At 39.8% G+C, this 23,702-nt stretch overlaps 1 protein-coding gene across 1 annotated transcript in view; it reads right to left on the bottom strand.

The window, feature by feature from the left end:
• The window catches only part of cckbra (cholecystokinin B receptor a), a 43,290-nt gene extending 21,100 nt beyond the window's left edge, over positions 1-22,190 (bottom strand). Inside the window, exons 1-2 of the mRNA XM_042512915.1 lie at positions 21,778-22,190; positions 6,331-6,579 (exon numbers count right to left, since the gene is read on the bottom strand). Coding sequence (XP_042368849.1) covers positions 6,331-6,579; positions 21,778-21,922 — 394 coding nt within the window. The 5' untranslated portion in view covers positions 21,923-22,190. The remainder of the gene's footprint in view (positions 1-6,330; positions 6,580-21,777) is intronic.
• Positions 22,191-23,702: the final 1,512 nt, after the last annotated feature.

The following is a 23,702-nucleotide window of genomic DNA, read 5'->3' as shown; positions in this document are numbered from 1 at the left end:
GCCTCCTTTGGCGAGCAAGACTAATTTCGGACACTTTGGTTTAGCTCCACCCTCGCATCCAAAAATCCGAGATGACAACGTTCATCATGCCAAACTCGAGGCTTCATACAGGAGCCCATAATCCAGTTGAAGGTGTCACGGTGGCTATGTCCATTATTTTTATAATCTGTGTCATCAACATGATATATTTTTTATGACACTTTATCACCAACCAGCATTAAAACTGCATGAGGAGTCAGGCTATATTACCATCTTATACGGCCAAGCAATATAAAGTATCATTAGTTCATTTTGTCATGAGTATATATTCCTGTGCAGTTCTTCAGTGCATGGATACATGAGGATGAGCTGCTCAGCCTACAGAGCGCCATTACAGGGTGAAGCCTGTGTGAAATAGAGCCACCGGTCATTTAATGAGTGATGTTTTCAGACCCTACACTTATAAAGACTGATAGCTGGGAGGTTGTGCACATTCATACTAAAAGGAAGTGCACTTCCAGGTGATGTATAGCACTGATACTCCAGTGATTTGAATTGATGACACGGTTTGAAGTACACAGACAGCTCAAAGACTAGTGTGCTTCGTGACAAGAGGGATTAGATTCTCAACCCTTTCGACATTTCAGTGCAGATCCACTTGACACTGTGTTTTATTGATGCTTTTACCAATGGTTTGGTCTTTAAAGAAGAGTTATGGAATAAAACATATCTTTCTGTTACAAAACGCACTTTAAAATAGGGCTGCACTTTTTAATTTTTTTTTTCTCAGTTAATCTAACGATAATTTTTTTTTATAAGTCGATAAATCTGACAACTAATTTATTGATTATTCTAAAGATTACTTTTATTATTATCAGTACTCGATAATAAAACAATTAATTTACCTAATACAAATAACTATCAAATCTTTATTCAGTCATATTTTCTAAAAAAAAAAAACAAAACAAAACAATGATGACAGCAGTATATTAGTCTAATTTCCATGTCACTGCTGTGTTATGATATAATTATCATAATTATTATTATCAAAAACCTTATTTATCACATGCCTGATCAGAAAAACACTGGACTTTGAACTCAAAAGCATTGCTGTGACACATACAGTAATCACAGTATATAACTGCAGCTCTTTATTTGAACTGGAGAATCAGCTTTTCTCTAGTTCTTGACTTAAAACCTAAAGTTATATGCAGTTTAGATAATCACTGGCAAATATTTTTGTATCAGTGTGGGACAAGAAAAATAACCGAAACAATTCACACACTGTAACAGAGGTCTGCAACATCAGTTTAAGCAGGTGTTATATCGAAGTGTTTTCCCCTGTCAAGTAGTGTTTCCCCTGCTTTGTCGTCATGGTTAGGGGTAAGGCTTTGGGTCAGGTTTGGGTGAAGGGGAAACACATTTCGACAATGCTGGTGCACGGCCGTTGCAGTAAACGGAAAATATAAAATGGCTGAAGAATAACATTAAGTGACGCGTGGTGTAACGTTAGCAGCAGTGCAGAAGGTTAAAGTGACCACTAAAAGACAGATGTTTTATGTGTTGATAAAACTAATATATAATGCTTGAGTGGGGAAAAAAGTCAACAGGACGATGCTGCCTTACTGCCGTCTGAACAACCGCTTTCTCTTCAGGTGTCCATGCAGAGCAGCTGTGCTCCTGTAAGGAGCCACTTCAGCCGCAGATGTGGGCTGCAGCTCGCCCTCCGGTAGAATCCATTCCTCGACTAGGTGCAGCATCATATAAGGCGATGTGCAGACGCACGTTTTGCCAATTGACATATTTCCGTAATCAATGATGTTTAATTGCGTCAATGAATCACCCTAGCCCTACTTTAAAATAGACTGCAGAAACTGTATTTAACTCACGCTCTCCCATGCATAAATACTGTATGTTCATTAAGTAACAGTGCATTAAGAAGATAAGTGAAACCCATAATGCTCACTTTTATTTTACACCTTCAAATACCAAGAAATGGAATGCAGTCGGTTGATTAATATAACTGCTCCTGATGCGCTCCACTGAGTGGACACTCTTCCATTATCTGCATGTCTCACGTATCTCCGTTAATGCTGCAGAAAGTCCATTCCAGTTGAATTTCCAGACAGCTGATCAAAGCTTCACTCCCTGACACTTGGCATTATCGAGTGGCTAATGTTGGATTCTGCTGTGATTCTGGACAAGGTGCAGCCAAGTTAATTACCAGCCAACTAACCGACTAAACGCTCACATTTGTCCCTGCGCTGTATCTTCTTTTCTCGGGATGAAGAAGCTCTAATCCTTTTTCTTGTTCATTAAACACGAGTCGGGCGAACACTTGCGGTACGCTGCTTGATAACTGGCTTTTAAGCGAGACTGTGAAGTTTGGAGTCGAGGGGTCTATGAGCACACCTGGGGTAAAAGATTTACATTCCTCTGCTGAAACTACGCCTGTTAATTCTCAGCTCACACCCATTTCTCCCACTTGAAAGTTGGCCGAAAGAAAACTAAAGGCATAGAAACTTTACAAATGGAATTAATGTGATCTAGGTGCCAGATGCGCTTGCAGCAAGTTCTGTAAAAGTTTGCTGGAAGCCACGAGAACCCAAATTAGAAAACATTATGCAAACTGCACCTCAGGGGGGGGAGCTGACAAACTGAGCTGGTAAGTAGGTTTGTAATTGCATCATATGACCAGCTACAAAAACACAAACGTGGATACATGAATATGATTGAAGACCGCACATGTACACAAACGCACACACCCGGAATATTACAACATCGATCTCATAACTGCCACTGAAGCAGTACGGGGGCCATGATTCACATGGTTATCGAGTGAGGAGCGGATAGATGGATGCATGGAGGACCGGGCGAGTCGAAGGATGGATGGCGTATTATATGTCTAATGGGCGTGCGCTAACAGATGAGTTTGCAAAGGGCAGATGAGTTTGCCGAGCAGGTTTGTCTCACAATCAATGGGCGCGGACAGTCACAATGATCCTGTGTATTGATTGGTTTTGGCTGATAGAAGGCCTTGCACATCGGAGGCTCAGTTCAAGGGGGATAGTTAATTGATATGAGTTTTTACATGCTGATATTAGCACATGAGCATGATATTTGTCACTATTTTCATGTCAATAAGCTCAATGATTCTGTGTTGCCTTTATAGGCAGCTCTGGACATGCTGTCTTGCTGCAGCTCACTTACTTGATTACTGGCATTTAGACTATAAACACCTATCTTTTTTTTGGCTTTTTCCCCTTTATTTGACAGAAGACTGTGCAGAATTGGGGGAAACAGAAAGGGGTTACAAAAATCCTATAGCCTTGATTTCACCAGCAGTGTGTCGATGACATTATGTCTGCAACACTGAGCAGTTCAGAAGCGGAGCGTCCTGCTGGCTGATACAACTTGCTGACATTGTCCTTATTTTGTCATTTTATCTTGATATTATGGTCATTTTCCCTTGATTTTTTGTGATTCTACCGTGGCTGGGTGGCTTACATTCATAAATGCTTTCCTTTTCTGTCTGTTTAAATTATGTCTATTGATGTTTTTTTACTCATGTTATTGTGCTGTAGCCTAAAGTCCAGCCATGAATGAAGTAGATCAAAACATTTTGGAAGAAAAAAACCCCACAAAGATCAACATCAGCCCTGTGGAATCACCAGCGCTGTCTATAATGTCCACAGTAGGCTCTGGAGGCCGTGCCGAGGCTATAACGCAGTGTTGACGGACCTGGTGGAATTAAGCCATAAGACTGGAATTGTTTCGGTTAAAAAGGCGTGTGCTGAAATCACATGGCCAACAGGGCATTCTGGATGAAAAACGCTTCTGGTGATTCATAAGTAGTACACTCTAACAATCGCTGTTTTTTAAAGTCCACAAGCTAATTCACTTGTGTGTACGATAAAAAATAATAGCTTCTGGGACTTTAGGGGCTCCATAGCAGTGCTGCTTTATGACACTATACTGAATATCTTTGGGGTTTGGACAAAACAACAAATACAAATCTGAGGACGTCATCTTTTTTTTTTTTTTTTTTTTTTTTTTTACCTTTTTCTGACATTTTGTAGACCAAACAACTGATCAGTTATTTGAGAAATAATCAACAGATTAATTGACAAATAAAATAATCATTAGTTGCAGCTCTGGTGTAAATTGAAAAACAAAAAAACAGTTGTGATGGTTGCTTGTCATCCCCTGCGCTGGCTTGTCAATAGCGCAGTATTGCAACATTGGTGTGATTGCATCAGCCCTGCTGATCAGACTGGTAGATAGATTGTGCAGACAAAAGGCCGACAAATGCAGGAAAAGAAACAGTCAGCTTTAGAAAACTTGTAAAACATCAACTGAAAAAGTAACTCCAGCATAACAAAAACATGTAACACACAGAGGGACCTGTGTGTAGGAAATGCCTACAAAAGTTGCATCATTAGTGAGACTATTCCAGCCAAGAGTCCAAGTCATACCAGCTCTAAATGAAGCTCCTTTACTGGTGGCAAATTCCTTCCTCTGGCTGACAGCCGGCCAACATCGCAGCTCTCTTGATCTAACTGACAGTTAGCAAGCTCACTAGTTCTAAGAACTTTTTTCTCCCTTCAGTAACTCGAGCTTGAGTGAAGTGGTGTACAGTCCTGAAACCAAAACACCAGCGGGGAGGAAACGGCCCAATACACAGAAAACAACTTCTCAAGGAGCTAGACATTAATTCTTTTCCCCACCCAAGTGCGGCTTATAGTTCAAAACCTGATTTACATACATTTAAAAACATTTGTTTTAAGACATTAATGCTTTGAAACCTGGATTGGCAGGTTTGGATTCGCAGTTTTCTTTTGCTGCGTTCAAGTGCCTTTCACAGGCGGTTTGACTCTTTAAAACCCGAGCAAAACTATTTGATTTCTTTTGAAAAAAAAAAAAACTTGAGAAGAGACATACCAAAAAAATTCAATAAATTGGTAAAAGGTGACAAAAAACACTTAAAAACTAGTTTTGAAAAAGAGGATAGGGTTTGTTTTTTTTTATTTGAAAAAAATGGAAAATGTCCAGGAAACTATATTTACGATTTGGCTACGATTACGATTTGTTATATATGTATTTAAAATGTTCCCACATCTCATGTAAAATAAATACATAAATTAGAATACTTATTAATAATTTATTTGTTTGTTTTTGCAATTTTTAAGTTTCTAATTGCATTCTCCCTTTGCTTTTGAAAGAAATCAAACTAATTTGCTCAGTTTGGAAAGGGTTAATTCAGACCCAGACTTGTGAAACTCTCGCATATACTGTGCAGAGGAAATAAAATGCCATTGCAGTTGTTAGGCTGCAGATTCAGAAGTAACATCACATTTGCAGCAGAGAACATCCTAGTCATTAGTCACGGTATAATAAAATGCCAGTATTCATATGGTGGCGTTATTCGTCATTTACAATTATTTATCAGTTAAACGACTCTGCAGACTCTGCAGTGACTGCATTAGAGAAAAGGGCCAAATAAGAAGAGGTTTGTATTTAAAGTCAGAGGCAGCTGGCCGTCCTGCCCTTCTCCTCCTCCTTCTTATCACAGCTCAGAGATCCCAGTAATTGAAAAGGAGATTCAGCGAGCCTGTTCTCACAGATGGTGCATCGCATTTCTGAGACAATAATAGGATTGTGGACCTCACCATTCAATAGCTCTCCTCAACCATTCAAAGTTCAAAGCCAAGCGAAGACACAAAGTATTGCAGCGGATCTTGGGTTTCTTCGCCCGTCTCTTGTGCCTTCGCCGGGGTGACTCAGGCCTCACGTGGCACCTTGACTCTGGCCTGATGGGAGCCAGCTCATCGCTCAGTCACACTCCTGGAGACGTGTGACTGTTCGAGCACTTTGAGCATGATGGTTACCCTCTGACAGGCAAAATGAAGCCAAAGGAAAAGCCTCGCTGAAAGCTCTTGTTAGATACCGAGCAATTTTCCGGCAGGATTTGAAAGCTGGAGGATATTTTTGATCGCTTGCCAGCCACAGAACAAGAATAAGAACGCCTTTTAACCCAGTCACTGAATGACCTGCCCGCTCTTATATAAATCGTTCTCCATTTGATCTCTCCCTTGACATCTCTCTGTGCCGTGACTCCGGCTAGTTGTGAATGATTTTGGAAATAATGGTTCAATTTCATGCAACTTAAATAAGCATTTCATGCAAATATTAAATATAGAAGTGCTAGCTTGGCTCTTCTCAAAGGTGACAAAATCCACCTGCCAGCGCCTCTACTCACCAACACACATCTTGAATCTGCTCAAAACTCAGGCAGGAATGTTGACGCGCATTTCACACAATATCAAACCAAATGAAACAGCGCATTCTTACCCATGAAGTAGGAGACAATTTTGCACATGGCGCCTCCGAAGATGAAGTCCTCCAGGATGTTAGGGATGAGGGTGAAGGGCATGCAAAAGATGGCCATCATGAGGTCGCTGACGGCCAGTGACAGCAGGAAGGAGTTGGTGACGGTCCGCATGCGCTTGTTCAGTATCAGGACCACGATGATCAGCAGGTTGCCGAAGACGCTGAGCAAGAAGATGAGAGAGTAGAGCAGGATGCGGAACGAGTCCATCTCTGAGAGGAAAAGAGAGAGGACATCATTTATCCAGTTTTGCATGTAGCTGATCAATTAAAGGAAGGAAGCATATTTCGGCAAGTCAATTACCAGCTTTGAATTAACGGGACACACTAAATTAATGTTGTCTGTCTTCTAAAATAGAAAATATTAACATGTTTCATCAAAATCACAAGAGAAAGCATGAGAGAAAGCAAATAACTGGGAACTAAATAAACAAATAAGGAGAAGCGATGGAACAAATAAAAGAGACAGAATAAGAAGATTAGTGGCTGGTTGAAAACAGTACTTCCACTAAAAAAAACAAACTTGTTAATATTTTTATCATTAAAACAACCTAATTTTACATGAGAAATTAAATAATAAAATAAGTAGCAGTTGCATTAAAAAGTGAGAAAATAAGATCAATACATGAAGAAAATAGGCTGTTATCAGGTTGTTCACTTGGGAAATAAGACTCTGGGCACATAAACAACACCAAGGTCTATTACGAGACAGAATAACTTCGCATAATCAACCTCTTAAATTTTGCGAGGGACAATGTTTTCCTGCTTGCCCTGTGAGCCATATAATAATTAAACAGATATTACTGGCAGAAAAAAGATGAAGACAAACAACATCACGAGTGCTGAACACTGTCAGGTGGTGGCCTGGGAATATAGATCAAACTGGAAAAACAAGATCAAAATTAAACAATATTTGCAACATCTTTGCCTTGATAAGTGTGATTTAATTAACCCATTAAGTGATTGAAGTATGAATTTCTGTGCAGGGTTGTAGCCTGATTAAAAAAACAAAGACTGAAACAGTCTACTAAAATATTTGCATTTCATTAGGTTTCCTTCTCCATGCCATACAGTTGAGCATCAGTGAGAGCAGGGCGGCCCAGCCATAGGGTTTTTGGGATGCTCCCTTCACTCACACCGGCCTGTCACAGCGAGTCTGTGTGACAATGAGAGTATCCAACAGGACAAGGTCGGGGCGGGCCATGTGCTTCGCTGACTGAGTCCTCTGATTAAAGACAGCGACATGGGAGAAGTCTAAAGGTCTGCAGCAGAGCCTGCAGACAGAGCGCTACACATCACCTTGAAGGCACACACTCCTCGTGAGAAGCAGAAATAGGACACAAACAGTACTGTATGTTCAGATCACAAAATAAATCAAAAGAAACAGCCATACACAATATTTTTTTTAATTTGAATTGTATTTTTATTATAATTTTATCATCTTGACATTAGAAATACTAATACTAATACTAACTACTAATACTAAGTGCTCACAAGAAAATGGTCTATTAAGATAAAAAACATACATGTACTTACCATTGTAAATGTTTAACAGAAACTGACTGCGCAGAACCAAATATAATGTTTTAAATTAATGCGCTTTAGAGGTGCTGGTTACTTTTGGAGAGAGTCAGGCAAGCTGCTTCCCTGTTTCCAGTCTAAGGGGTTGAAAATCACATGCATATGCGCGTTAGGGCACGTAAAATATGAGCTGAGCATGTCATTCTCAGCTCTGCGTGTACCTGTGCTGCCAACACGTGATGAGGAGGTCAAAGACTTTGGGATCATCAGTGTATTACTGTTAAAATAACAGAAATCCAATTGAATCTCAAAACTGAATTTTTGACAATATTTTTTCATTCTATTCTCATTTAAACTGATGCAGTCAATGGAAAGTATCTTTAAACATCTTTGTCACTTATGGTGCAATCAATGTTTGTGATTGCACCATAAGATAAATCCTCCTTAAAAATGTGCATTTGCATGCAAACCTGGTGATTGTTAAAATAGTGTGAACCAATAGAACCAGTTTATGGTTTCTTTCTTGGTAGGTAGTTCAGCATGATCATGCCTTAACCTTGATGTTTAAGGGTGTGAGTTTAGCCTCAGGTGATGCACAACAAACATGCTAATGCTGACTCAGCCATTGTGTCAGGCAAGTTTTAACTTATGGTAAGTTAGTCAAAGTCTGGAAAGTTCTGTATTTCTCATCTGTCCTCCTCCTCGAAATGCTCGGCCACATCTTACAGATGCACTGCAGCTGTAATATTGCTTTACAGTGCTAATATACAAAATTGTGGAAGTTACCATATTATTGCATCAGTGTTTTGCTTCTTGCCTTTGCTTTGCATGATTTGTTGAGAGTGCAAATGTAGTCACCAACGTAATTTCATCCTCTTACAACTTCTGTTTGTATTTTTTTAACCTCCATTGGTGTTAGGGCATCTTCCAAAAGGACTGCAGTTTAAAATAAGCAAACATTGGCCCATGAACAGAATTGGTCATTCATGGGCATTGCCCTTACAAATATATTACATTCTGTCTTAAACACCTTTGAGGGTTTCTTCTCTGTGGCAATATTCCCATTTTACGCGTAACATTTTGTACTGTTTTACCTTTATAGAAAAAAGATAGTTTGAAATAAACAAAAATAAAATGTTTAGGAAATTAAAAAAAAAGCAGAACCCAATTGATCTTGATGAGAGTTTAAGTTTCACTGTTGCTCCGCCTGTGCCCAAAGTACACTCTGCGCACCCAGAGGGTGGTGCAGTGAATAGCTGAATGGTATATATGTTCAGCACTCCCAATAATTGGCCCAGCTCTAAAAATCAATTAATAGCAAAAGATGTTACTGGAAAATTGAATGTGTGTGGTAAACCTTGCGAGGCTCAACTCTTTTTGTTGAAAGTTTTCTTTCTCATGTATTTGCTGGTTTATTGAGTTGAAAAACAAGAGAAGCCAAGATGGTGTTGTGAAAATCTGCTCCGAGGTAATTGGAGCCCAGCAGAGAGACTCCCTTTGGGAGAAACAGGTGGCCCAAAAAGCAAAAGGAATTATCAGCCAATCTGACCGTGTTGTGTCCAGTAAATTCACCGTAATGCCCTCAGGCTGACATTATAACGTGTCCCTTAGGAGACCAAACCGCTACTCTTAAGTCCATCATTCCTTCCACTATCACAGACAGAGGTCGTTTTAAGTGAATGAACTGAACTCTTTATGGCCATCTCATATATATGTGTTGACAGTCATTTTAAATTAATGAATAATCTTGGTTATTTATGAGCGGTAATAAATTGGTCTATTTTATGTACTGCTGCTCATCCCCTTGTACTGACCCATGTGTGGTGATCAGTTGCCCCTGACGATGAGTTTTGTGTGTATGGACTAGATAAAGCTGCAGATGAATTGATCTCAGGATCAATAAAGTTGTCTAAATCCGAATTTCTCAGGCTATCTGCAGAGGAACTAGGCAGCAGAGATAAAAGCAGCTGAGGGATTTGAACCCAGGACACAGCAGGATGCATGTTAATCATGTCTGTCATATGAGAGAACCATCGCCCTCAACTGCAAATATGAATTATTCTTTTGATAAGGAAATCCTCTGATGGCTTTGAGAGCGTTTTCACCAGCTGAAGTTTGACACCACGGTCAAGTTCACGTAAGCAACATCCACCTTGTTTCAGTCACTAATATCTGCATCGCTGGTGACATGGTTGACACGAGGTTTACACATCTGCATTATGTATTACGGTATGCATAATCAGCGCTCACTGGTGAGACGTCCGACACAAACACAGAGCAGGGAGCCTCCACTGGCTCAGCGGCTCCTATTGTGTTAGATTGTGAGTGATCCAGCCGAGTGAAAATGGAATTATCTATTCATTGAGCACCAGCGGTATGTTGGCTCCCCTGAGCCTAACGACTGCAGGACAATTCACTTTGGTTCCTTTGACTCCCTCAAGCGTGACAGCTGTGTTCATATCCAAAAGCATCTATAAATACATCACAGATAAAAAGATGAGCTGCTCGTATGCGGCAGGAGTCGTGGAACATTTTAGCCGTGACACAGGGCTGAGAGATCAACCCTGCCGCTAGTGTTTATTTAACCTCCGTTTGCTCTAACTGCACTTTGTATCCTATCGGCTGCTACAGTGCGAACTGTAATTATGTTTCCCCGCGAGGATCATTAAAGTTTCATCACTTCACTTTGTCTTATCTTTAGGAGAGGATTAGCAGGACATCACGGAGACAGCAAGTCATTTAAAAGTCATTTATTGAGGGATCCGGAGTCAGAAGAATATTTTTCTGAATTGACAGGAGCTGGATTTCATCTTGACTTATTCATAAAAAGATCAGTAATAATGAGCAGGAATAATTGTCAAGGTGATATAGCTGGGACGCCACAATTCGGAACTATTCTTTTAATCAGAACCCCATCATCAGGCTGTATTTCATAGCAAGCCCCTGTGAGATGATGAAATGTTAGAGATGACTGTCCGCTCCATCCAGATCTGATGCTGCTCCTAATTACAAGTGAGAAGAAAGCCCTTTGGAAATGAACCTGTGAAGCAGTAGACATGAGTCAGGAAATGAGTCCTGAACTTGTGGGAGTCAGCAGCTAATTCCCTTTTCTCAAATATTTTTTTTTTTCTATACTTGTATTCCAGGGTGTTGATTGTGCTTTCAGTGAATGTTTGCCATTTTTGCCTGCTGAATGACTTCCAGTATTATTTTGCTTAAGCAATATCACACAAGGGGGTATCATTTACCGTCATTACTGGCACAAGAGCCTCGGTCATGGCTGCATCACTGAAGTGTCAATAATGACAGTAAAGCTCACCCACGAGTGTTATATTGTGATTTTACAACAGTTCCCAACAAAATAAAAGATAAAATGAAAATGTTTTCATATTGTCAGGCAATACGCTCTCAGAATCAAACACTTTTTGCTAATGTTTTCTCAGTTTCCATATACATGGAGTCTGACTAATAGCATTCAGTAACGTCAGAGGACTCCAATATAATTACAACTTGTTTACTATCAGAAAATAGAGACAATTTCTCGTCCCTGTTGAGTCAGCCAGCCAACTTGAGCTTATGCTTTGTAGGGATTGTGGGATTTGCCAAACTGAATAAATACCTCACACATAAACGCAACAAGCAGACACAGTTTTTATGCCTCCATGCTGGCGATAGCAGAGGCCAGAGGCAATATGCTTTTGAGTTGTCCGTCTGTACTTCTGTACGGTACATTCTTGTGAATGCGATACGTAAAGAACGCCTGCAGGGAATGTCTTCAAATTTGGCGCAATCATTCAAGTGGATTTTAGGACGAACTCTATAAATTTTGGTGGTCAAAGGTCAAGGTCACTGTGACCTTGCATATGTCTCATTTTTTGTGAACGCAATATCTGAAGATGGCCTCAATAATAGTTAACTCCAAGTTTTTTGTTTGTTTGGGTTTTTTTTTAAAGACATGTTTTTATCTAACAAAATAATCTGCTTCAGTCAATATTCGTTGGCATTTAGCCATTCAGAAACAGCTACACTGCAGTCGAGAGACTGTTTGCTCTCTGGCTTGCTACACACACAGGAGATACGCACATGCATTAATGGGGCAGTCTAGCAGCGGTATATCAGCACCATATAATACAAAAAAAAATTGATTTATTTCAAAATTCACAGCAAAGCATATGTTTAGAATCAATATTGTAGCTGCTGATTTTTGATGCAGCTCTAAAAGTAATATTTTTAGTGACGAAGCTTGGAGTGCTGTCATGCTGATTTGATTATGTTATAAATGTCTGGTTGACCAATCAGATTGCCTAGTCCAGTCTACTTGTTGCATAATCTTGATTTATTAATGGACTGTTTGTTTCGGCACTCGTTTCAACACAAATATCCAGTACTTGTACATACTGCATGGAAGCTGTACTTCCCATTTCCCTCCCAATAATTTTTACTTAAAAGTACCCTGCAAAGTTTTCTTTACGAGTGTTGCTATGGAGCAATGAGGGTCCCTATTTTGTTTGTCTTGTGCTAATGCATGACGCCGCACATGCAAACATGCAGCACAAGGGTTGGTTGCAGTAATGTGCAAACTAAGTGGCAGGCAGTTAAGAAAACCAGGAAAAGACAACACTCACAATATTATATATCTAAAATTAAAGACAATATCTAGTTTCAAATCAAGTTATCAATATAATATTGATATATAGCCAAGCCCTGTGACACCACAGGGCACCTTTAACCTATAAATGTGAATGTAACTCCAATATAATGCTGAAATGTGTGACCACATCATCAGCAAATTCTGCCTGACAGCTGTAATATTACAGAAATAAGTCTAACGTGATTACATTTCCCAAAGTACTCTTCTGCTGAGACATTTTCAATTTTTCCTTGAAGGGATAAACATCCTAGAATTACATTTTCATTCTTATTACAAAGACTCTCTTTTGGAGAGTGAGAGACATGAGACAAAATCATCTTTTTGGGGAGGAAAAAAAGCACCAAGGAACAAACAAATTCATCACTGACTGACTTTTCTGCAGCCTCATAAAACATTTCCCCATATCAAGGACAATATAATCTCTCAGTGACAGCAGAGAAATAATAGAATCCTACAGTTTTGCATTTTGATATTTGGCAGGGATGTGACTAAAAACAAATAAACCATGTAACTTTGGCTAAGAATAACTTCTCTGTGCTATCCGTTTGCTTTAATTTACCTTCAATGGTGTTGATCTGCTATGCAGCACATGAAAAAACTGGGTGAAATCAAATCCAACTGTGTTTTGAAACTGAATCATTTTTTTCTGATAGGCTTTCCGAGCACAGGGACCCGCCGGTTATTCCATATAAACATCTGTTTCCTCATAACCATTAATGATTGTGTTTGGAAGTAAATTCTCTCTTAACTAGTAAACACTCCAAATTTGAATACAAACATGCTCAGTGTGCATGTTTCCTCAGAGTGGAGTGTTGCTCCCAATGCCAGATTTGTGTCCACACTGCCAATAAATAACTATCTTACATCACAGAGCACTTAATAGCTCTGGCTTTAATCCCTATCGTTCTTTCGCTGGTTGTCACAGCTAATCAGACGCTGCCGCTTTCCAAAATCGCAGGAGTAGTTCAGAGAGGTGACGGCACGTCTTGTATTGTAACAGATCCAATCAAAAGCAAGAGAGAGTGCTTTGACCTTTTCTTCATGTTCAGTTTAATCAGAGAGGAAAAGCACAATCACTGAACACTGAGACTGATTTCACCTCGTGTCCGGTATGCTCATCCATGGCTTTTATAAATAAATCCCTGCAATGTAAAATGTTAGTTGATTTTACTTTTAAAAATCCAGGCTTACTGTGCTATATATCTGTATTCTGGTGGTTGCACACAAGTCAGTCATATTTGTTTATTGTTAACTTGCAGATCTTCTAACTTCATCATTGGCAAAATCCTCTTGGGAACTTGGTTTACTGAAGTTGCTAACACTTAGAAAGAATAATGTAATTTCATCATCATTTTCGAGTTGCAACAACTTCACAAAATTAAGTAAATATCGCAAAATGTTAAGTAAACTTAACACTTATATATTAAGTAATCTGAAATTAAGATGAATAGTTTTATTTACTTTACTTTATCAAGGTTTCCAAGGCTATTTAAATATTTTACAGAGTGTTTGCTTTTTGATATATCTGGATATATGACTCTGACTCATTGCAGAGTTGACCTCTTGGCCTTCTTGTAGCTGTACATTTCATGCATGCATTACCAGCACTTTAAAAAGTTTTAGCAAATGAATCCTTTGACAGCAGTTTAGCATAGTGCTCTGTCTCCGTATCGCATTTTATCCCTGTAATGAGGCGAGTTACTGTTACCGTCAGCACAATTACACTCAATTAGTTTCCACCATGCCTTCCCATGAGAGGATAATATTGATCCTTCATTATCTTGAAATTTTTGGAAGTTGAAGCGAGCGTGTTTACAGTGTGCGGACAAGCTCAGCACATATTCAATTACCCACGAGGCCTCATCAGGCATGCAAGTTTGCTTTTGATGACTTTTGCATTATTTCTTCAAATTTCTGCCTTCATTTGTGAGATACAAAAATGAATATTTTAGCTAGAAATCATTGCATCATCATCAGAGTTACCGCACTGCAGCCTCTCATGAGGTCAACGAACTGTAAATCCCTGTCCACTCTGCTGTCTCTGCAAACACTGACAAGAAGCCACATGACTGCCAGCGTTCGACAGACAGGCTGTCTGCAACTGTAATTCATAGAGTCCATCCACTAATTTTCATCTGCTTATCCAAAGAATTGGGTATTGACAACTAATTTCACTGGTATAGTAATCAATACCAATGGCAGTGAAAACCATGAATGTCAATACCCAAATCAATACCACAATAAGACACAAAACTGTAAATCGTACATATTTAAACACTCCTTTATCAAAAACATTTAGTTGATTTTTTTTTTTTTTTTTTTTTACGAATAGTCCTTGGTGATCCGCCTTAAATGAAAAGTACTAGACTATGTAGGTTTTTGAGATTAATAACACATTCAGTATATTATCATACTTCTCCTGCATTGTTGTTCAGCGCTTGTACATGCGAGATGTGACGGTTGGTCTTTGTCGTTGGTTATTTGTCCCGCCCCCACCCCACTGTGATTGGATGGCTGGGTAAAAGGTGACAGTGAGACTGTATAAATAATATATTGGCTAGTGGACTGCTGTTTTGAAGTCTTGAATATAAAGTTGTTGGGTCAGGTGATGCCCACCGGCCCAGAAAGATGGGTATTTTATACCTGGAAAAAGAGCTCTTTTTTTTTTTTTTTTGCTTTATGCACCAACGAGCAGCTCTCAAAGGAATGAGCGAGGCCCCGCCTCCATGCTGTATCCAGACTTTCTTTAATACGTCCATGACATGGATGCAAGTATGAACTGATAAGAATCTGGTGGTGAAAGGTCACAGTGACACCATACAACATGTTTTTAACCATAATTCAAGAACCTTGGGTGTCCATCTTGAAACTGTGCTTACTGTAAATATCTTCAGTGCTGCTGGGGAGAAGATGTGTGTGAAGCATCCTTTCTTTTCACAGACATGGATGTAAACTGTAAGCACAACTTGACTGGTATGCAGAGGCATACAAACACAGACCAGTATATTTAGTTGTAGCTGTTTTATGATTTACCTTTCCCTCCTAATTACTATGGTTTGGCGTATGTAGATGCCTCAGTCTCCAACAGTGATGGCTGCGTGACATGTTTATGTTGCATTGAAAATAACGTGAGTTTTACTGGGGAAAACCAACTTGCTGAGTGTAATAGATAATTGTGACAGGTATATCCTCAAACATACCCCTTCTAGCCTTCATGATGTAATTGTTTTTTATTGCTGTAATTACACTGAGATACCCATTAAAAAAAAATTAACCATTATGATCTCAACTTGTAAAGATTAATTAAAGGGGAGATTCCTCATTCGCCCCAGTATAGACTCATTGGAACAAGCACCTTGTAGCTATTAAAGGAGCTGCATCTTAAGGGATGTCCATATAAAATTTAACATTCAGCTGAGGTGTTTGCCATTTGATTCCCATAAATCACTATGTTAACAAAGCCAGCGGTGAGGCATCAGGGACTCCACACAATGCAATTACTAATTGGACTTTCTCGGGACTAGAATGACCTTAAACTTAGCGAGATTCAGGGGAAAATCAATGAAAAATCACAGCCCGTACATTTCAGAATCATTAAATTCACTCGTCATGGGGATGGAGGGAGAGAGCCCTGTATAGTAGGTTTGTTTTTGCTTTGTCACTTAGTAAGTCACATGACTACGAATTAACTGACAGTGAAATTAGTCCTCCATCATTGCATTGAGTCTGACTGATACTAGATAACCTCATAAAACTCCACTGCTGCCTCCCTCCAATCCTCCACTATTGCGAGTTAATAAAGCCGCTGTGCAGACAGAGGGCATTACAGCTCAATACAACTATTGCATGGTTGAGGGGGTGCTGGACTTGATTGAGAGTATCTTTATTTGTGCTGTCGACACTACAGGCGACACAATACGCCCTCATAATCTGTGATTTATGCACTGTTTCCTCAGAGGAAACTGATGGGATAAATGCATATGAGAGCTATAATCACTTATTGATTTTTTTATCAAATGTATTATACACAGCAGGATTTTGTTAGGAGGAGGTGTGCACAAGAGGCAGCAGCTCATAATCAGGAATGAGGAATTATTTTGAACACGTAGCGTCTGCATGTTGTTTGTTCTGCCTCACCAGGTCACTTCAGATTCTTCCAATCATTTGATCTGATTACCGTGATCATGTTATGGCAGTCTACATCACCGTGGCACAGACCCAAAAGGGAACAAGATGCTAATTTCTTCTACGAGACATGTCGTCGTAGAAATTGGTTAGATATTAGAAACTCCTGAGCTCTTCCCACCACTGTTACTGTGCATGCAGAGCACAGTTTCTCTGCATTAACAATCCTCCCAGTCTTTTTTTTTTTTTGCCTTTCTTTTTATACCCAGAGCCTGGGGCAACTGGTTGTTTGGTTTCTCTCCAAAATATGAAACAGTGTTCATTTAATGCTTATGAGATCCACTTCACGATAACTTATCTCACATGCACTCAAAAGGACGGGCCGAGCTCAGCAAAGTGCCACTTTGAATCAGCCGGGAACGCAGAGTGTCCGGGCTGAGCCAAGGTGCAGCTACAGATGTTGTTCCACATGAGCAGGGCCCTGTCTGAACTCAACTGCTCTCCAGAGTCCCGAATGATTACTATAATGCGATGCATGTCAGATGTTGTTTCATTTTTCTGCTGTGGGAGTTACAGCTGCTGCTTCAGTGGTAGCAGCAAACGCTGCAGACAATCTGGGACTCCAGATTGAACATTGAAATGCAGATCACATATTTTGCTTCAACTTTTGCACATTTTGTTTGCATCATGGCAATTTGAAACTATTTAACATTCGCAGAATTAATTATTAAGCCCTATTTACGCTGTATCTATCGGTGTACGGATAACTACCAATAAGGTGCTCTGATACTTAAGACAATTTTAAAACATGACGACTCTCTGGAGTTATATAGGCGCATATTTTTGCTAAGATTTCTAAGTGAGTGTATGGCCATTTATATATGATGGACATCCGAGATAATGATAGATAATGTTGTCCTCAGAAAATGCAAGCCATATCGAATCTAGAAATATGTCTATTATGTCCGTGTGTTTATATTTGACTGAGTTGACTAAGTTGAATCAGGTTGTCTTCATGTCCTAAAAAAGGTTTAAAATGCCTTGAATTCAGTTTTATAAATATCAGGCCATTAAATAGTCTTCAGTTTATATTGTGAGCTCTTAATTCCCACAAAAAATGTTATATAATCATATAATCAATAGTCATATAATCAATTGTTATTATATTTTTATTGTGTAAATAAATGAATTATATGGCCAGTGATATAAGTCAGTAAATCAATTGTTGTACTTGGGCCCATTTGATGGCCTTCTTCCCCTTATATTTACCTGCATTGTTTGAATAAGAAAAAGATGACACGTCTAAAAATGTGTCTTATATTTGGTTAGAAATGATCTTCAGAAGGTCTTGAAAATCATTACATTTAAGTGTTTGCTACCTTCACACACCCAGTAATTTTAACATGGATGTATAAAGAAAACTGAATATAGCATTGGAAGCGAGGCCTCATTCATTTCTATGAAAGTTTCTCAGTGAAGCATGAAGCCAGAAAACTCAACAAAATTACCCAGATCTTCCATATCACTGGGCCCATAGATGAAGCACATTTGAGACTTTGGTAATTTCCAGTTTATCCCTTCGTTGGCTTGCAGGGGGAATAAATTGTTATTCTCTTCTGGACTTTCAACATGTTGTTGGACCAAACAGATCAAATCCTGATAGTAAAGGATTCGTTTAAATGTCATTTAAATGTGTCCATTGATTTACAGATGTCTCTCTGTCATTGTAAGCCAGTGGTGAAAATTGATTTTATGCCCAATGGCATCTTGTGACAGACCCAGAAGTTGTAGTGCACAGTTTGACTGCTGTGTCAGATGGGCCTGAATTAACCCAAATCAGTGGGCCAAACTACAATCACTAACTTCCTCTCCCCTTTTTTTAAGAACCTGCATGCAACTGTAGCAGTAACTTTACACAGTATCTTTGCTCTCTGCCACAACTCTCCCACGTCTCCCTAAAGAGGCACGCCTAAAATCCTCCATCTATAGAAACTAAAGGTGAAGGGAACGCGAAACAATTCAGGCAGGGCAGCAGCCTCTAATGCACAGCAATGTCTGAAATATGATCAGCTCTCTAAGGTCAGCCAGAGATATGGGTTGTATAAGTAGATGATATATGAAAGCCTAAACTTCCATTATCTCCACCCATTAGTCATGAAGTATTTGAAAAAAAGGGTTCAAATTTTGAGAACAACTCATTAACAGATCCTCTGATTGTGTGTTTAATCTTCTCCATTTTAAGGATTTTGTCACCCAGGAGCTTTGAAGCAGAGGACAAGCACAGAATGTAGAGTTAAGTTCACATAGGAGAGAGTGCATCCGTCTCATTTGTCCTCTGTCCTCAGCTAGATATTTAGTAACCTGACTTGATTAAGATGCACTCTATGACTTCAAGTTTCTACGCTAAAAAGGAAACAAAAACTCTGGCTTCTGCCTTTCAAATATGAACATTTTCTGGGTTTGTCATGCGATAAACCTAGCACCTTTTATGTTTCGGACTGTTGCCCGAGCAAAACAGGCAATTTAAAGATGTCACCTCGCATTATGGGAAACTGTGATGGGCATTTTCCATTATTTTATGACATTTAATAGACCAACTGAAAAACGGACTTCAGGCCCACACATGGAATAATGGAAAATGACTTAAAATGTGAAATTTCTAAGCATCATTTATCAATTCAACTCTCATCACTCTTTATGATCCGTGCTCTGCTCCGACAAACACGATGTAGAATGCTATTATTCTGAAACTGCTGTTTTTGCTTCTATAACAATGTTTTACTTTTTTTGCATAGTTTATGATTAACTATCAAAACTGGTGTCCATTTTAATGTAAATGTAGTTTAGTAAGATTATCATTCAATACAAATCATCTATGCTTTTTCCTCCAACACACAGCCAACATCTTATATATAGGCATATATTTTAACCCTTTGAAATATAAGCAAATTGGCTTGGTGTCTTTAAAAAACATGGAAAGAAGGTAATGAGCAGCTTAACAAGAATTAACTTAAAACTTTGTAAGAATTTAGTAAAAAGTTACAAGAAAAATACCTCAAATTAGCAAAAAAAAAAACAACAACCCAAAAAACAGGAAATTACCTAAAAAAAAAAAAAAGTGCTAAAAATAGTGGGAAAAAAGTCAGTGATATATTTCTATAACCTAATTTTTAATGTGTAATTCTAAGAAATTTCTTAATATTTTCCCTACTTGCGTTATAATTCTCTAATGAGCCTCTCTCTCTCTGTCTTTTTTAAAGATCATTTTCAGGTAATTTTCTTGTCACCTTTTACTAATTCTTTTGCAATATGTGGGACATCTAATACCAAGTTGCTGACTGCCTTTTTGTCAACTATTTGACAGAAATTGCGGTTTAAATGCTTGCGAGAGGAGTCTTGATCAAGGTTTCAAGGGTTAAAGTGACGCATCAGAAGCTCAGTTCTTAAGCATGGAATATAAATCGTAAAGTAAAATATGTCACTTTAATTTTTCATTTAAAATGCCTCGGTGTTTTCAACTCAGTGCTCACATTCAACACATGAATATGGCTTCTCAACCTTTTGAGATGCTGTTCTTGTTAATGTTGATAGTTTTTTATATCATCTCCCGCTATATGAGAAGCTCAGTCCTTTTCCAAGTGAAGGACAAATCTCCAATTCAATAAATCAGACAGCAGTAATTCCACAAGTGGATAGTGGGGGTGGGGCTTTAATTTCCTGTCCCAGCACAGGAGTATCACATCTGAGAGCAGAAATGCAGCTGCGTAATCAAGCTCCATTGCTCTCTCTTGGCCTAAAGGGAGACAGCAGAAAAGGAATAGGTCCACTAAGGATTATGGTAAATAAAGGAAGACCGTTTGTGCGCGCGCTTCACACAGGGAATGAGATGGAGGCAGCAATCTGTCAGCAGGACATCTCTCTCGGTCAAACGCCGAACACACCCCACAGTTTTTGATTGCTCTCCGGGTACTTGAGCCTACACTGCTGCTGATGTTCCAGCCTGCCTCCTGTGTAAGGTCAATAAAAGTAATGCAGCACAGGAGGAGGAACGACGGTGAATTATTTAGTGGGGGAAGATTTGAAATTTTCTCGATACTGCAGCAGCGGCAGAGGGGAGGAAAAAAAGTTAAAACAGAGCACTCGCCCACGTTCAGACCTCATTACCTAATCAGCCCTTATTTTCGGCTGGAGACAAAGCTCAGGGGCCCTATCTCCGCTGGTGTGGGGGTTTAATCTCCTCAACGGGTAGTCAGCATTTTGAGAAAATTTAACATTCAGAATTAGAAACCGGCTTCTCACACTGCACCCATGACTCTTCTGATTGTGGCATTATTGATGCGGAGAGGAGTAGCAGTAAATTGGGCTGCTTGGTGATTGATTGCATACAAAGAGGCTGAGGAACTTGATTTAAACAAAAGTCCTGATTGCAAATCATTTCATGGTAAAACTGCACATTTCCTCAAATTTAAAATGTGTTACAAAACAAAAACCATTTCATAAAACACAGACATTTAAAAAAAAACACAGAACCATCTCACAAAACAATTTCAGCATTTGTGAAATGTTGTAGTATTTTGTGAAATGTGTTTTACAAAGTGTTGTGTTTTGACCCTCGGGGCGACTGTTTAAAGGAGTGATCAGGCAGGCAGAAAATCAGTGATGGTTATGAGGTGAAAGTTCTTTTTGTTTGTGTTAAAAATTCAATATGTGACCACATTACATCAGGTCTGCTGATTACATTTTGAAACAGGTAATTAGTCATAGGTGGCAGTTGGTAATTGGAAGCAAACAACATGATGAGGCTGAAATAAAAGCACCAAGAGGTTGGTGCTTTTTTTTTGTAGCAAATATCCACTGATACATATGAGGTTGTTTTTATGATAAAAAGAAGAAAAAAAGTCAATTATTTTTGCAACAGTAGACACCGATTCCTGTTGATAATCAGTTTAACAAAATACAATAAGGTATTAACACCTTGTGTGTTTGGGGCCAGATGTTGTCTTGCGCCTGATGGAAGCACTTCCATCTGAACATAAATACAGTTTAACACCTCAGCCTGGATGATTCACGAGAGACAGTTGACAGAGGAAAAGAGGAGAAGAAGAAAATCTTACCTTTGACTGATCTGGACGGTCTGGGGAGGACGGAGACGTTGGTGCAGCTGATATTATAGTCGGTAACTTCCATGCTGAGGTTCCCCTGCTCCCCACAGCCCGCTGACACCTCCAGCACACTCGCATTACTCGCCTGCAGAGCCATCCTCACCGGCGACAAGCACGATTACCAGGATTAGGAGTCCTACACCTGCGCGGGCTGCTGAAACTGGAATCAACTTGCCACCGTCGCGTTTTTCTTCATACCAGCCGGAGAGGGGGCGTTGTGAAACTTGGAGAAAGCCCAAACTGGAGTCAACTATTTTAAAAACCTAATAACAGGAGAATAGCCGGGCCCTGAGAGGTTAATTATGGTGCGGTCGTGAGGGAAGCCCCGTGAAGCGCACCGCGGCGCAAAGCTCCGAGCACCGGACTGACGCGCGACTGTGAAGGAATGAAGCTGCGCTGCTAAGGCAACTGAGAGGCTCTCTCTCTCTCTCTCTCTCTCTCTCTCTCTCTCTCTCTCTCTGTGCGTCTCTCCCTCTCTCCATTCAGCTCACGACAGTGTAAAACTTAGCCAAAGCAGTACATGAATAGGCTTTTTATCCGTTGCTGCAAGGTGACTTTCTCTAAATGGAGTTTAAATGGCACATTTCACAAGTGTTGACGGAGGTCAAATTCTTGGCCTGTATCTGTTGCAGTTTCTTCAATTCACTTACAGCAGTGGTAGTAAGAAACCCATCGCTTTTATCATTTGAGCACCTTTTGGCTCATTCCTTTGGTTTGACACCACACCTGCTCAGCACCTGCTCTGCACACAGACACAATAAAAGATTAGCAGGTGAACATAAGGAAGCACAAAGCCGCTTAAGAGTCAGATTTTTTTCTCAGGACTTGATGAAGACCCACAACAGTGCTAAAAGTAGAATTGATATTGGACATTAAAACTGGGCAGATATGTTGAAATGGTAAATGGTAAATGGACTATACTTGTATAGCGCTTTTCTGGTCTTATTGACCACTCAAAGTGCTTTAACACTACATGTCACATTCACCCATTCACACACACATTCACAAACTGGTGGCGGAGGCTATCGTACAAGGGGCCACCTGCTACTCAGTAATCATTCACACACACTCACACTCTGATGACGCAGCATCGGGAGCAATTTGGGGTTCAGTATCTTGCCCAAGGATACTTCAACATGTTGCCCAGAGGAGCTAGGGATCAAACCGAAAGGCAGAACAATTTGTAAAGTCACCCTCCTCCTGCAGCTTTCCCCTTTCTGTCCTAAGCCCCTCCCACTCCCAGATGACCACATGCATGGGCAGGTGCTTCATACAGTCAGCCACTGTTTCCCTTACATTGATTTATTAAATCTTAGGTCAGTGTAGAGCTGCATGCAGCGCATTTGCCCTTCTTGCCCCAGTCTTTCTTTCTCAGACCACAAATGAGACAAAAATTAGCCAGCTAGCTTCCCCACACTCTCTCCACCTTACTCCCCACCTCCAACCTGTAGCGGCTTGAAATCAGAACAGTGCAACCCCCCAGTGTCGGGTGTCACAACAGGGTGGTCAGCAGCAGCGACGGTTCTAACCTTTGAAACAGAAGAAACTGAAAGTTTGCTGATCTGGTGTCGAGTCAGGGCGAGACGGTTCCCCTGGAGTTTGGGTTTGCACTGACAGTATTCAGGTTGTTGTGGTTGCTGGCTGGGGGTCTTTATTTGGAGATGCTGCCAGTTCTGCTCCCAGACACAGTGTGATTTTGAGACTTTACCTACATAAACATGAACTTGAATTAGTTGTAGACGTGGGCTGAGCTCCAGTTAGCATGGGGCTAAACTATCAGCAACATTTTCTCTTTTTCTAACTGACACGTATTTTAGTTTGTTTATTGTCACACTCTCTTTTAGATCCATCCATCTATTTTTGGCTTTGCCTGAAGT

Source organism: Plectropomus leopardus, chromosome 24 (assembly GCF_008729295.1).
Source record: "Plectropomus leopardus isolate mb chromosome 24, YSFRI_Pleo_2.0, whole genome shotgun sequence".
NCBI classification, from domain to species: domain Eukaryota; kingdom Metazoa; phylum Chordata; class Actinopteri; order Perciformes; family Serranidae; genus Plectropomus; species Plectropomus leopardus.
Note: the sequence above shows the minus strand (reverse complement) of the source record. Positions and strands in the feature narration are given on the sequence as shown.